The following is a 12,962-nucleotide window of genomic DNA, read 5'->3' as shown; positions in this document are numbered from 1 at the left end:
AATCTCCTGGAAGGTATTCTGCTCTTAAAGATATTTTGTGTTCTAGACAAAATATCCAAAGTTTTTTTGCTAAATTTGACAAGTCCTCTGACTTCGTTCCACCTAGGCGATTTATGTAAGCAACAGCAGAAATATTGTCCATTTTTAGAGTTACTGATCTGCCTTGAAGAGAGTGTTTGAAGCTCATTAGAGCATAAAGACCTGCAGTCAGTTCTAGATAGTTTATATGGTGAGAAGACTCCTCTCGAGACCAAATTCCACCAGTATTTTGATCTAGGAGACAGGCACCCCAGCCATGAAGGCTTGCATCTGATTTCAAAATAAAATCTGGTGTTGAACCAAAAATTGCTCTGCCGTTCCAAGCATCCAAATTCTCCAACCACCAGGTTAGTTCTGAAATGGATTCTTGGTTCAGCGAAACACGGTCTCTGTACCAGAGACTTGATCTTAAAGCTTTTCCCTTTATCCTTTGAAGGGCTCGATAGTTTAGAGGGCCCGGAAAGATAGCTTGAATGGAGGATGAGAGAAGACCTAGGAGTCTGGCTAGTTCTCTTAAGGAAAGATTTTGATGTTTGAGGACATGTCTTATCTCTTTTTTGATTTTGGAAATCTTCTTTGGAGGAAGAAGGAGAAGGCAATTGGTGGTGTCTACAGTGAAACCTAGGAATTCCATGGATTTTGAGGGGGACAGTATTGACTTTTCTTTGTTTACAATAAATCCTAGGTTTTCTAAAAGATCCATAACAGTTTTGAGATCTTGAAGAATTTGAGTATAATCTTGAGACATAATAAGGATATCGTCTAGGTAAATAATCATACGAATACCCTTCTCTCTTAGAGATGAGGCGACTGCCCTCATTATTTTGGTGAAACACCAAGGGGCTGATGAGAGACCGAAGGGGAGAGCTTGGAATTGATAAAGACGGTTCTTCCAAATAAATTGTAGGAAGGGTTGATCTTCCTTGGCCATAGGGATGGTGAAATAGGCGTCTTTGAGATCTAGTTTGACCAACCAGTCTCCTTCCAACAAAAGATCTCTCAGAAGATGGATACCTTCCATCTTGAAATGTCTGTAAACAAGGTACTTGTTGAATTCTCTGAGGTTTATAACGGGTCTCCAACCTTTGTCCTTCTTTTCTACGAGAAAGAGTGTACTTATGAACCTCAGAAATTCCATAGGGACTTCTGTGATTGCGCCTTTCTGGAGCATTGAAGAGATCTCCTCTTCTATGATCTTCTCTTGATCGGGAGAGAGAGACATTACTTTTGGAAAAGAAACCTGAATCGGTGTATCTATGAAGTCTATTGTAAAACCGGTAACGGTGTTCAGAACCCATGGATCTTGAGTGATAAGTTTCCAGTTCTCTAGAAAGAATTTTAGTCTGCCTCCAACTTTTGTGGGAGGGGAAAAAGAAGTCAAAGCACTTACTTTGTGGGTTGTTGTCGGTAGGTCCTCCTCTTGGTCTGGAACCTCTTGACCGAAAGCCTCTTCCTCTTGGAGGGTAAAATTGAGATTGGTAGAAGGATTGGTAACTGCCTCTAGTGTCAAAGCCTCTGGATCTACCGTAGGGCCTTCGATTAAAACGGCCGAAAGATTGGCCCCTTCTTCCGGCCCTGCCAAAAAGGTTATTAGTGTTGGGGTTGAAGACTTTTTTCATATTCTGGTGAGCTCTATCTAGGGCAGTAAAGGTTGATACATATCTACCTAGCGTTTTGATTAGGTCTTCCCCAAAAAGTAGCCCTTTAGGGTTGAGGGAGGGTTCTTTGTCAGGGTTCTTTGTCTGCTGGATCCAGAGAGACTGGCAAAGCACCTAAGTCCACTTCCAAGGGCTCAGGACTGGAGAGGCACTACTTGCCAGGGTAGACTCACAGTTGCAGTTGGCAGAGTGCAGGTGCAGCTGGAAGGCTGTTGGAAGCATGTTATGTCCCTGAGACTTCAGATCAGTACACCAGTCATCTGGCCCTAGGAGTCATTCTGAATTCTCAGTTGAAGAGATGAAGGTCCAGTCCTTCTTACCCATGCAAGAGGGCAACAGGCCAGCACACAGTCCTTCAGCAACACTGTGTAGGAAGAATAGACAAAGTTCAACTGTCAGCTACACCCAGTCATGTGACCAGAGTCAGGCTACAGGCACTAAACAACAAAGGCAAGAAAATTCCAAATTTCTGAAAGTACTAACAATAAAATTGGGCAACCGAATAGATCATTGGTGGCTTGGGTAAATCAAAGTTAATATTTGGTAAGAGTTCCTACAAGGGGTTTTGTAGCAAAACATCTAGAATTAAAGAAATATAATTATAAAGCCCTAATTTGTGGCTTCTGGCAAGTAAATGAACAAAATGAATTATATTCATTCAAAGTGATTATATCAGTACCCAGTGAAAAGAAACAGAAAAAATGCAGAAAATGCAAAATGGCTGTATACTTTTGGAGTACAAATTTATGTAGAAAACTCTACTACAAAAAAGGGTATAAAATACAATTCACATAAATACAAAAGTGACTGAGATGGATTTTCTTCACAGCAACACTTTTGTTATAGCCCATTTCAAATATTTTCGAATGAGGAAAACATCATATTAAATGCAGTGAACAATTCCAGAAATGACATTCACAAATGAAATGGGTAGGATTCTCGACGTTTCGGTTTTGTCTTGTGCTAATGTCTATAAGACCATCTTCAGGACGCAATGTTCTTATGTGGACTGAAGACCCCTATGTACAATGAATAATTTTGCCAATGCCAATTGTGGATAAGCTAATATTACCATGGTTAAAGGAGACTGTGGTAAAGTGTGTAGAGTCCTAAAGCCAGGAAAAACGAGATCAGGAAAAATGGAGGAGTAAGGCAAAAGTCCAACAGGTCCTCTGGGCTTTTCCTTGAATAAAGAACAATATATGTCAGAAAGATTGTCTTAAAAAGGGTCGACCATCCCACATGCATTGACATTGTGGAGGATGAGTCATTGGTCAAAGATTTTCGAAAGTGAAACCAGCTCATGCTTTGCCATTGGAAAACTGGTGTTTCACCCACTTCTAAATGAGGCCGCAGAACCATGACTTTGGTGGGGGCACCAGAATCTAGAAGAACCCTGTGATCAAGCAATTTATGCAAGTCTGTCTTTTCAGAGTTTGGGGCAAGACTGAAGTGCATATAGCTAGTCCATGTATGTAATGGCACACAAAACCTAAAACACATGGAATGGAATGTACCCAGAGTAATTAGCAGTGATTTAGATTAATGCAAACATTCCACTACTCACTTTCTTGTTGGTTTTATGAACCGAAAATGGTAAATTACATTTACTTTGTTGGCGTTGACACCTGGGCCCCCATAAGGATGGCAGGTGGATCGCTCCTGCCAGGCCGGCGGTAGCCACCGACGACCTGGCGGGTGTGATCTGCCCGCCCTCCTAGCCAGAATGACCCCCCCACCATATTAGTATGGCTGGGGGTTTCGCGGCGGACAGAAAGACCATTCGCCGCTTTTCCGCCCCGATCGCCTTTCGACCGGGGTAGAAAAGGGTTTATATGGTGGCGGTGTCTATCAGACACCGCCAGCCACATTACAATGGGCTTTTTCAGATGCCTTTCTGCCACCACGGAAAGGCATGCGGAGTCTGCTTTGGAGGCCCAATGCGGGCCCCCATGGACTCCGGGGAGATGGGCGGTGCACATGGGGGGTACCTATGTACCCCCCAGCAGTTTCATGCACAGCATGGCAGGCACCGCGTGGTGCCTGCCATGCTGTGCATGGAAGTGCACAGCATGCCTTCCTGGTAGGAATGCAGGATGCGCCCGCCACTATGGCAGGCGCATCCTAATGCTAGGCACTGGACCCCCGCCCTTATGGCGGGCGGTCCCTTTCACCGGTAGGATGACGGGCAGACAAAGTTCGCCCATCATCCTAATGACCCCCCTGATGTTTATGATTTTAATGCGCTGTACATGTTACAATCTCACTTATTGTCTTCTCTCAGGGCAGCACTCGTTTCTAGTAACAGATCTTTTGGTATCTTGGGAACAACTTAATATTTTTAATTTCCTTACTTTGGCTGTGGATGGATTATGCAGGGCGTGTCTTTTAGTTTGACTGTGAGGCTTATCTTCAAGAAATGGCTACTTTAAACTGACAATAAAACACAAGGGGGCATATGTGGGAAATGTTTAGTGACCTGGCATTGTTACAATCCCTACAACTACTGAAAAAACAAAGTGTAACAATGGGTCAACAGAAAAGAGAAGCAACTCTCAAGACACCTGTATGTGTATTTTTAGAAGAACACAATCCCAGAATCCAAGGTATTCTTGGTGAAAATTAGTTCCCATCAGATACCCGTCCTGTACTGTCCTGTGGAGAAAGAGTTTATTATGTTCCTACCCTCACCCAAGGTTAAAAAACAGTGCAAGTAGTGATAACAAATAACTACTCAGATTTTATAAAAGATCATATCACCCATGTTCTGGGGAATGGACTCTCCACTTGTGGAGAGTCCATTCCCCAGAACATGGGTGATATGATCTTTTATACACACCATACACTTCAAGATGAGCAGTAGCACTTCTTTAACAACTAGGTCCTGATGAAGCAGACTGGTATCCTTTGAACCTAATACTGCAGAAACATGTCGTCCAATATAAAATCTGAGTAGTTATTTGTTATCACTACTTGCACTGTTTTTTAACCTTGGGTGAGGGTAGGAACATAATAAACTCTTTCTCCACTCCCTCAACCCAATATTAATTTCCTCACTTTCACACGCCACAGCGAGCACTCCATGCACTGCCTTTTGATTTCTTTATGCCCCCTGATACCATTATAAGAGTCTATCCATACACCCTACATTCCTTCACGTTTTGATTAGGTCACAACCCACCTAATCCTAAGTGGTTCGTTCCACTCCCTTCTGGTGAAGGATCCCAAGTGATGTAGGGCGGTACAGGACGGGTATCTGATGGGAACTAATTTTCACCAAGAATACCTTGGATTCTGGGATTGTGTTCTTCTAAAAATACACATACAGGTGTCTTGAGAGTTGCTTCTCTTTTCTGTTGACCCATTGTTTCACTTTACTTTAAACTGACACCTATTTTAATGGGAATTGAAGAGTACAGACCACTTCCTAACATGATCACACATATGAATATCTACGAAAAACTAAGGAGAAGTTAATAGGAGACAAAGAGTTGGCTCAGTGTTGATGAACTATTGCCAAGTTCCCACATTGAGCTATTCAATGCTGTTTTGCCGTGTTTTAGACTAAGGGCCCGATTCACAAAGGTAAAGTTAGACATTTGGTCTAGACTTTGAGAATTCACAAGGGGCATTTACGAGTAATATCTTTATGTCTGTACTCAGGGTGATCTCCGGCCCGAGTGCGGACATAAAGTTGCTACTCATAAAGACCTTTGTGAATTCCCAAAGTTGTAAACTTAGACATTTGTTCTAATGTCTAACTTTTCCTTTCTTGAATCGGGCCCTAAGTGTGGGGTCAGCAAGTCAAATTCTCCGGGTTCAAGGAAGAGGGACTTGAAATTATTTATTCGGGGGAGTACCTGAAGTAGGCAAAAACAGTGGGGCTTGCTTAAAGCCCATACTTACCAATACCATCTTCAAAAGCAATAATGGAGGTCCAGCAATGGCCTCCTTGAGAAACGACCATTAGAAGGCTGCTGCGTGGGGTCTGAAAGCGCCAGGATAGACTGATCATGTGAGCTCCTATGGAGAAACGTCTTGCCCTGCACTATAGGTATTCTATACTTGTTTATGTGTTTTGATACACTTGGATATTATGCACAGATTCTCGTATGGATTCCAAGAATGTTGCACAATTCATTAAAAAAGTTGACATGTGGACAGATACATTAGCAGGTAATTAAAACAAAACCCAACACATTCCATAAAACTGTTTTGAACGCTAACATTGTTTAAGCTTATTTGAAATGCTTTGTTTACCATAATTAATGCATTATTCAGATTAAGAGTTAGCAAGATAATGACTGCAGTTTTTTCAAAATATGTTTAGCTGTTTCAGAGGTGCTTTTCTATATTAAGCACCTGACGGCCTTGTTTTCTTTCACTGAGCAGTGCATTTCTGAGAAGCGTAACAATATACCATGAACCTTTGTTGAAGGCCCTATCTATCAGAGATGTTAGTAAAGTAAAGAGGAATTCTAGAATGTGTCCTTCCATTGGTAATTAATCACTTCCCCATTAATAATTTTGGGATTTCCCGGTACCTTGCTAATGAGTTCTTTTTTATTACCTCTACGCACAACAATGACTCCGGCACTTTTTTCACTTTGATAGATAATACCTCGTAACTGAGAACTATGCCTGGTGGTTGTAAACGTTAATATAAAATAAGGTCACACTTACATTAATACAATGGTAACCCATTGCAAATTTTTTCTTTCAAATAGTTGTAACCAAGTAATAAGCACACAATAGTTAACTGTGCCTTTTGAACCAGTATAAACCTGATTTACAAACAAATCCATAGGCAACAGCCTGTTTCTTAAGGAGTACATGCTTGCCAGGTCTATATTTAGACAAATGCTAATATTTACAATGATTTGAGATCGATGCATTTTGAATTTGCATATTTCTGGTCCATTTCTACACAGTAAAGACTTAAGTCTGTGTTTTCAGCTAATTATTGCAGGGGAGTCTTACTTAGGTCCAAGAATGTACATTCATGACAGATTTTCTGGATAGCCACACAAGAAAAATGTACATATAATAATTCTAAATTGAAATATTTTATGTGGTCAGTGGTATTCCTGAAAATCTGACATGATCCTCTCCTGCTGGAGTTGAGCAGGACATCTCTGCTGAAAGAAAAATCTTGATAGTTGTATAACATTCAGTGGCGCTTCAAGCAATTGATTATATCTAGAAGCATAAACGATTTGCACAAGAATCATAATTTACTTGTTTTACAGGTAACGGCATTACATTAGAAGGAGCTGTTCCATCAGAACAGGACAGTCAACCGAAACCAGCAAAAAGAGCAAGAACTTCATTTACAGCAGAACAACTGCAGGTACCCAACAATAATATCTTGAATTCATTAATGTGGTGTGTGTGCTGAAACAAGTAGCATATTCCTAATCTGATTCTAATAATGGAATTGTTATAGTGTTAACATGCCACTTTCCACCTGGGCTATCGTTACGTTTGCCTATTAGTGAATATTTCATGGTATAACAATGGTTAAAAACTTATTAAGCTAAGGTCATCATATAGTTCATTTTCTTCATGACTTCAAGGTGTCATTAGAGAACAAGGGGATTATTTAGATATTGCTCAAGGATAGACACTATCTTGAGTTTCCGAGCTACTAGTGATTATTTCTACTTTTCAGACTTTAAAAACATTCCTTAAAATACTGAGAAGTGTGATAGTAATACCAAGCATCTCCTGGTAATTTGCACAGATATCTCTGATTGTCTTCCGCTGCTAGAAAAGTGATGCAAAAATTACCAAAGATGACCAGTAGTGAGCGGGCAGCTGTTGGTTATTCGACAACTTGGCCAGGTGCCTTTTAAATACAGTCAAGATGGATGCTCAAAATTGTAATACCACTAAACCAATTTTACCTGAACTTTATCAATACGGGATTAAGACTGATGGCTATTAAAAAAGGACACGGGAGGACAATGAGCCTTGAGCTATGGTTGTTTAAACAGACTGTGACAGTATGAGTCGTGAGTTCAACTGCATGAGATGTTCACTGACTGTTGTTTTTGGCTGATGCATACTGCGATCAAAGTCTAATGCAAACTGCTCTCAAGCAATCTTTGAATTCCCCATTTTCAAAAGCAATGTTTGTTTTCAAGATTTACTGATCATGTGGTAGCCAGAGACCTCATATCCCCGTGTTATGGCACCATCTCTAAATGTGGACAGGAGTTTATTGTAAAACAAGAGCAGAAAGACTTCTAGGTATACTTACCATAGTGAATTGCAAAGAGTTTGTTTAATGCATAGTCTTACCTCACAGGAGATACATAATATAGCACAAGTAAACCAAACACTCATCTTTCTCTCAGAGATTGAAAAATGAGAAGGATACATGCATGATACCTAGCAAGTTATTCCTGTCAACCTCCAATAAGTGGACTTGTACGAAGAAAAAAATAAGTGGGGTTTAGAAGTTGGTGTTAGGAGAAGGAGCCACATGTGGTACTGTATGTAATATTTAGAGATCCCATTGCCGTACTGGATGGCAACATAATCACTGAGGCTGTTTGCATGGATCACTAGACTGTAGTGGTGAGAAGCCTCCCTGGGCTTGTAGCCTTATGGGGCTACAGACGAGGAGCTACAACCATGGAGAATCTATGTTTAGTTCCATCAGGATGAAGATGGCGATACCCATCTTTATTCTCGTGCATCTACAACCAGACCAAAAGAGATGGTCAGAAGTCAACATTCAAAGGATTTCATTTTGAAACAGGGACTTTTGATAAATCTTCAGTAATTTCAATTACTTTTGTGGTTGTGGAGGTTTATGGAAGATCATGGTAGTAGTAATAGGTGTACCTCAGCTCCCTTCAAATGTCTGTCTGTATGTGGAGGAAGAACAATTGATGGACAGAATGCAGAACAATGTCATATATTCACCCCAGTACAGATATCTGGGCCTAAATCCATCATTGTTTTGCTCCCCATGCCATTCCAGTTTGAACCCAGCAATATTCAAATCAGTCTTGACCCTGCACCCAATGCGAACAGTCCAGCCCGAACTGCCAGAACAGGTCCTCCCTGGACTATATTAAAGAAGTATTCTAGGACTAGTTTCGGTGTTTCACCCCTCATTAGCCAGGATAGCTTGACTCCAGTGGCATGGAGAGCACGGGATCCACATCTGGTCATACCTGTCCCACTCGGGGTGACAAATGCAAAAAGAACAATTGATGGACAGAATGCAGAACAATGTCATACATTCACCCCAGTACAGCGATCTGGGCCTAAATCCATCAGTTTTTGCTCCCCATGCCATTCCAGTTTGATCCCAGCCGTATGCAAATCAGTCTTGACCCTGCACCCAATGGGAACAGACCAGCCCGAACTGGCAGGCCAGGTCTTCCCTGGAATGGAAACAAGCATTCTAGGAGCAGGTTTGGGGTTTCACCACTCACCAGCCAGGATAGCTTGACTCCAGTGGCATGGAGAGCACGGGACCCATATCTGGGCATACCCGTGCCACTCGGGGTGACAAATGCAAAAAGAACAATTGATGGACAGAATGCAGAAAAATTTCATACATTCACCCCAGTACACAGGTCTATGCCTAAATCCATCGTTTTTTGCCCCCCAAGCCATTCCAGTTTGAACCGAGCCATAAGCAAATCAGTCTTAACCCTGCACCCAATGGGAACAGTCCAGCCTAAATCCGGTCCTAGGATGCTTGTTTGGCAGTTGGGGCTGGACTGTTCCCATGAGGCAAAGGGTCAAGACTGATTTGCATATGGCCAGGGCTAAACTTGGGTGGCATGGTGAGCAAAAGAATGATGGATTTAACCCAGATCTCTTAACTTGGGGGTGAATGTTTTGATTTGTTCTGCATTCCGTCCATCAATTGTGTGTCTTTTGGTTTCTATGTGGAGGACCACTGTATGTTATGGGCTGGTGTTTTGAGTGAGGAACTCTCAGGAGATATATAACTCAATATTGAGCTAATGCTTACAGTAGAGTGTTAGAGAGTTCGGAAACAAATACCTTTTTGGAAGGAGCACTTGTGAAATGACGGTACTGATTCCCCAGAATATACTGAGGATTTTTTGTGCAAAGCCACAAACACTCCAAAATATTCTATGAAATCATCAGTAATATAATTTCACAAATTCTACAATCACACAGCATATTGTTTGGCAGAATCAGCAAGAGCAGATAGTGTCTGGTGCACAGACAGAATATCGCCATGCACAAATATCGAGTTTTAAATATTGTGATACAGCAATATTGAAAGGAAGAATATCGTGGTCAAGAATATCGACTTGCAGGTAAGAAATATAATTTTTAGAAATATCAAAGTTGTTAATATCATTTGCAAAAATATAGGGGCCCATTTTAGGATGGCGGGCTGATTGCCCCCGCCAGGCTGGCAGGGGCAATCCACCCGCCATCCTCACCCAAATGACCCCCCGCCATGGCGGGGTGGGACTGCGGCGGACGGAAAGACCGTCTGCGCTTTTCCTCCCCGGTCGCTTTGCGACCGGGGCGGAAAAGGTCCAAAATGGTGGCGGTGTCTAATAGACACCGCCAGCCATATTAAGATGGGCTTTTTCAGATGCCTTTCCGTGGTGGCATCGGCATGTGGTCTTCACTTTGGGGGCATCCTGCGGACCCCCAGAGTGAAGGAGAGGTGGGGGTGCACACGGGGGTACCTGTGGTACCCCCTGCATTTGCATAAACAAAGCGACAGGCACAACATGGTGCCTGCCGCTTTGTTTATGCAAATGCATACTTCCATTTTTAGCATTGTGGCGGGCGGTGCTGAGAGCACCCCCCGCCACAATGCTAAAAATGCAGGATGCGCCCGCCACAGTGGGGGTGCATCCTAATACCCCCCACGGGATCCCCGCCCTTATGGCGGGCAGTCCCAATAACCAATAAGATGGTGGGCGGACTAAGTCCGCCCGTCATCCTAATGAGCCCCATAGTTGTTTAAAATATTGATGTTTTAATTAGTGGTATGTCTTTTAGTATGTATTTTAAAAGTATGTGATCTTTTTTTTGTATAACAATTTATTATTTTTTTTAATATATGTTTTGAATTTTTAGTAGTTATTCATTTTATCTTAATTAAATGTTGCTTTTTTAAGTTCTTTAGCGGGTTGTGGGTTTATAGGTGAATAGTGTGCGAAGTAATTTAATTATAATGAATTAATAATTTATTTAATTTAGATTTTATAGTGTTAATTGTGGGAATTATTTTATTATTAATTATTTATTAACTCTTTGTTAATTATTTCTAATTAATTAATTGTCAATTATCTTAATTGTGTCTTTTTTTGTAGGAGCGGGTTTTGAGTTTATAGGGGAACAGGGTGGGAAGTAATTTAATTATAATAAATTAATTATAATGTTTTATGTATTAGTATTTATTTAGTTTAGATTTAATAGTGTCAATTGTGGAAATTAATTTATTATTATTTATTTAATAAGTCGTTGTTCATTATTTTCAATTAATTAATTGGTAATTATGTTAATTTTGTAATTTTTTCAGGAGCGGGTTTTGGGTTTATAGAGGAAAAGGGTGGGAAGTAATTTAATTATAATAAATGTATACTTTTTCCCATTTTTTAATAGATATTTAATTTATATTTTATAGTGTTAATTGTGGGAGTTATTTTATTTTCAAATATGTATTACTCGAGGTGAGACTGAGTGTGCGCTAATGTCTGTGAAATATTTGTTTTGTTCTAACTGGTTTTAAACTTGGTCTGAATGTTTTTAAATTGCACTAGCTTCTCGACACTGAGCTTTTGTTACACAACATAAGGCGGGGAAGTGTTTCACTCACCTGCATTTGCCTGCCAGCCCCGGTCCACCCCGGCTGGGTGCCGTGTGTTTGGAGGGCGGAGCAGAGCGTGTCGCATCCGGTCTAGCAGGCAGAGTTGCTCTTTCCGCCTCGATGTTCCCCACCTATTTAAATCAATGTGCCCGCGTCCGCGCAGCCTGTGTGCCGCTCCCATCTTCGCCCGTCCGCGACCGGCCGGGACCAGGGGCCAGGAACCTTGTTTTCAAGAGGACCTTATAGAGGATAAGTACTCGAAAGAAGCACTATTAGAACTAAATAAACCCATTAGTAATACATGTAGACATAAAATCTATGTAGAGAACATGGCACGAACATGTAGGCACTGCAATACAACACTCACCTGTAGAACATACACCACTAGGGAGTTAAAAAATACAGCTAGCACTACTAAATTGCAGGTCTATGGCCAAACATAAGTATGAGATACACGATCTACTCAGGGAAAAATCTCTGGACACCTTATTTCTAACCGAAAAATGGCTTAATGAGAACTCAATACCTGATGTGATAGACGCCATCCCTAACAACTACTGCCTAGTCAGGCAAGACAGGATAGGCCAAAGAGGTGGGGGAATTGCCATAATCCAAAAGACGAGATGAAATGTGAGGTACAACAAACTGGTCTAGAGAACTGTGAGTCTTTCTTCTTTACGATGTCAATAACAGAGGATAACACCTTAGCGGGATTCCTTATATATCGCCCTCCCGGCCAAACAACAAAATTTATGACAAGTTTGGAGGACAAGATAGCACATCCTGCACTGAGATACAACAATGTTATCGTACTAGGGGACCTAAACATACACTTTGATGACACAGAAAACCAAGAATTAAGGGCTATCTGTAAGAACCTTCTCTCACTACATCTGGCGCAAAAAGTAAATTCTCAAAGTCATCAGGGGGGCCACATTTTAGACCCTATCTTTACTAATTGCAATAAGATAGAAATAGAGGCACAATGGCCAGTTCCATGGTCAGATCCCTATTTGGTCCCATTTACTGTGCCATCTCAGAGGATGAAGGCGCAATATCACAGGGAGGCAATAACCACCAGAAAATGGAATAAATTTAACGCCACCTCATTTACACAAGCTTTAAAGGAGCTGAAGCCAAGGTTGGATAATGACATTAACATCGCCAATGACCAGACAGAGACATGGATCACGGATGCACTAGATAAGGTAGCACCCTGGAGCATGAGAATCCCTTAAAGGCCAAGGACAACAGCACCCTGGTATAATGAGGAGGTAAGGAAGGCTTGGAAATCATGTAGGAAATCAGAATCTGGAGAAAAAATTACTGCAATAAAGCCAAAGAAGACTATAAAAAAGAACTGAAAGCCTATCACTCACTGATAAAAAAAAATCAGATGTGAATTCTATACAGATAAAATAGACCAAGCTAATAAC

At 41.3% G+C, this 12,962-nt stretch overlaps 1 protein-coding gene across 1 annotated transcript in view; it reads left to right on the top strand.

The window, feature by feature from the left end:
* The window catches only part of LHX6 (LIM homeobox 6), a 442,140-nt gene that overhangs the window by 392,131 nt on the left and 37,047 nt on the right, over positions 1 to 12,962 (top strand). Inside the window, exon 5 of the mRNA XM_086921086.1 lies at positions 6,947 to 7,047. Within this exon, the coding sequence (XP_086777212.1) occupies positions 6,947 to 7,047 (101 nt within the window). The remainder of the gene's footprint in view (positions 1 to 6,946; positions 7,048 to 12,962) is intronic.

Source organism: Lissotriton vulgaris, chromosome 5 (assembly GCF_964263255.1).
Source record: "Lissotriton vulgaris chromosome 5, aLisVul1.2, whole genome shotgun sequence".
NCBI lineage: Eukaryota > Metazoa > Chordata > Amphibia > Caudata > Salamandridae > Lissotriton > Lissotriton vulgaris.
The sequence above is the reverse complement of the archived record's forward strand: the minus strand, read 5'-3'. Positions and strand labels throughout refer to the sequence as shown.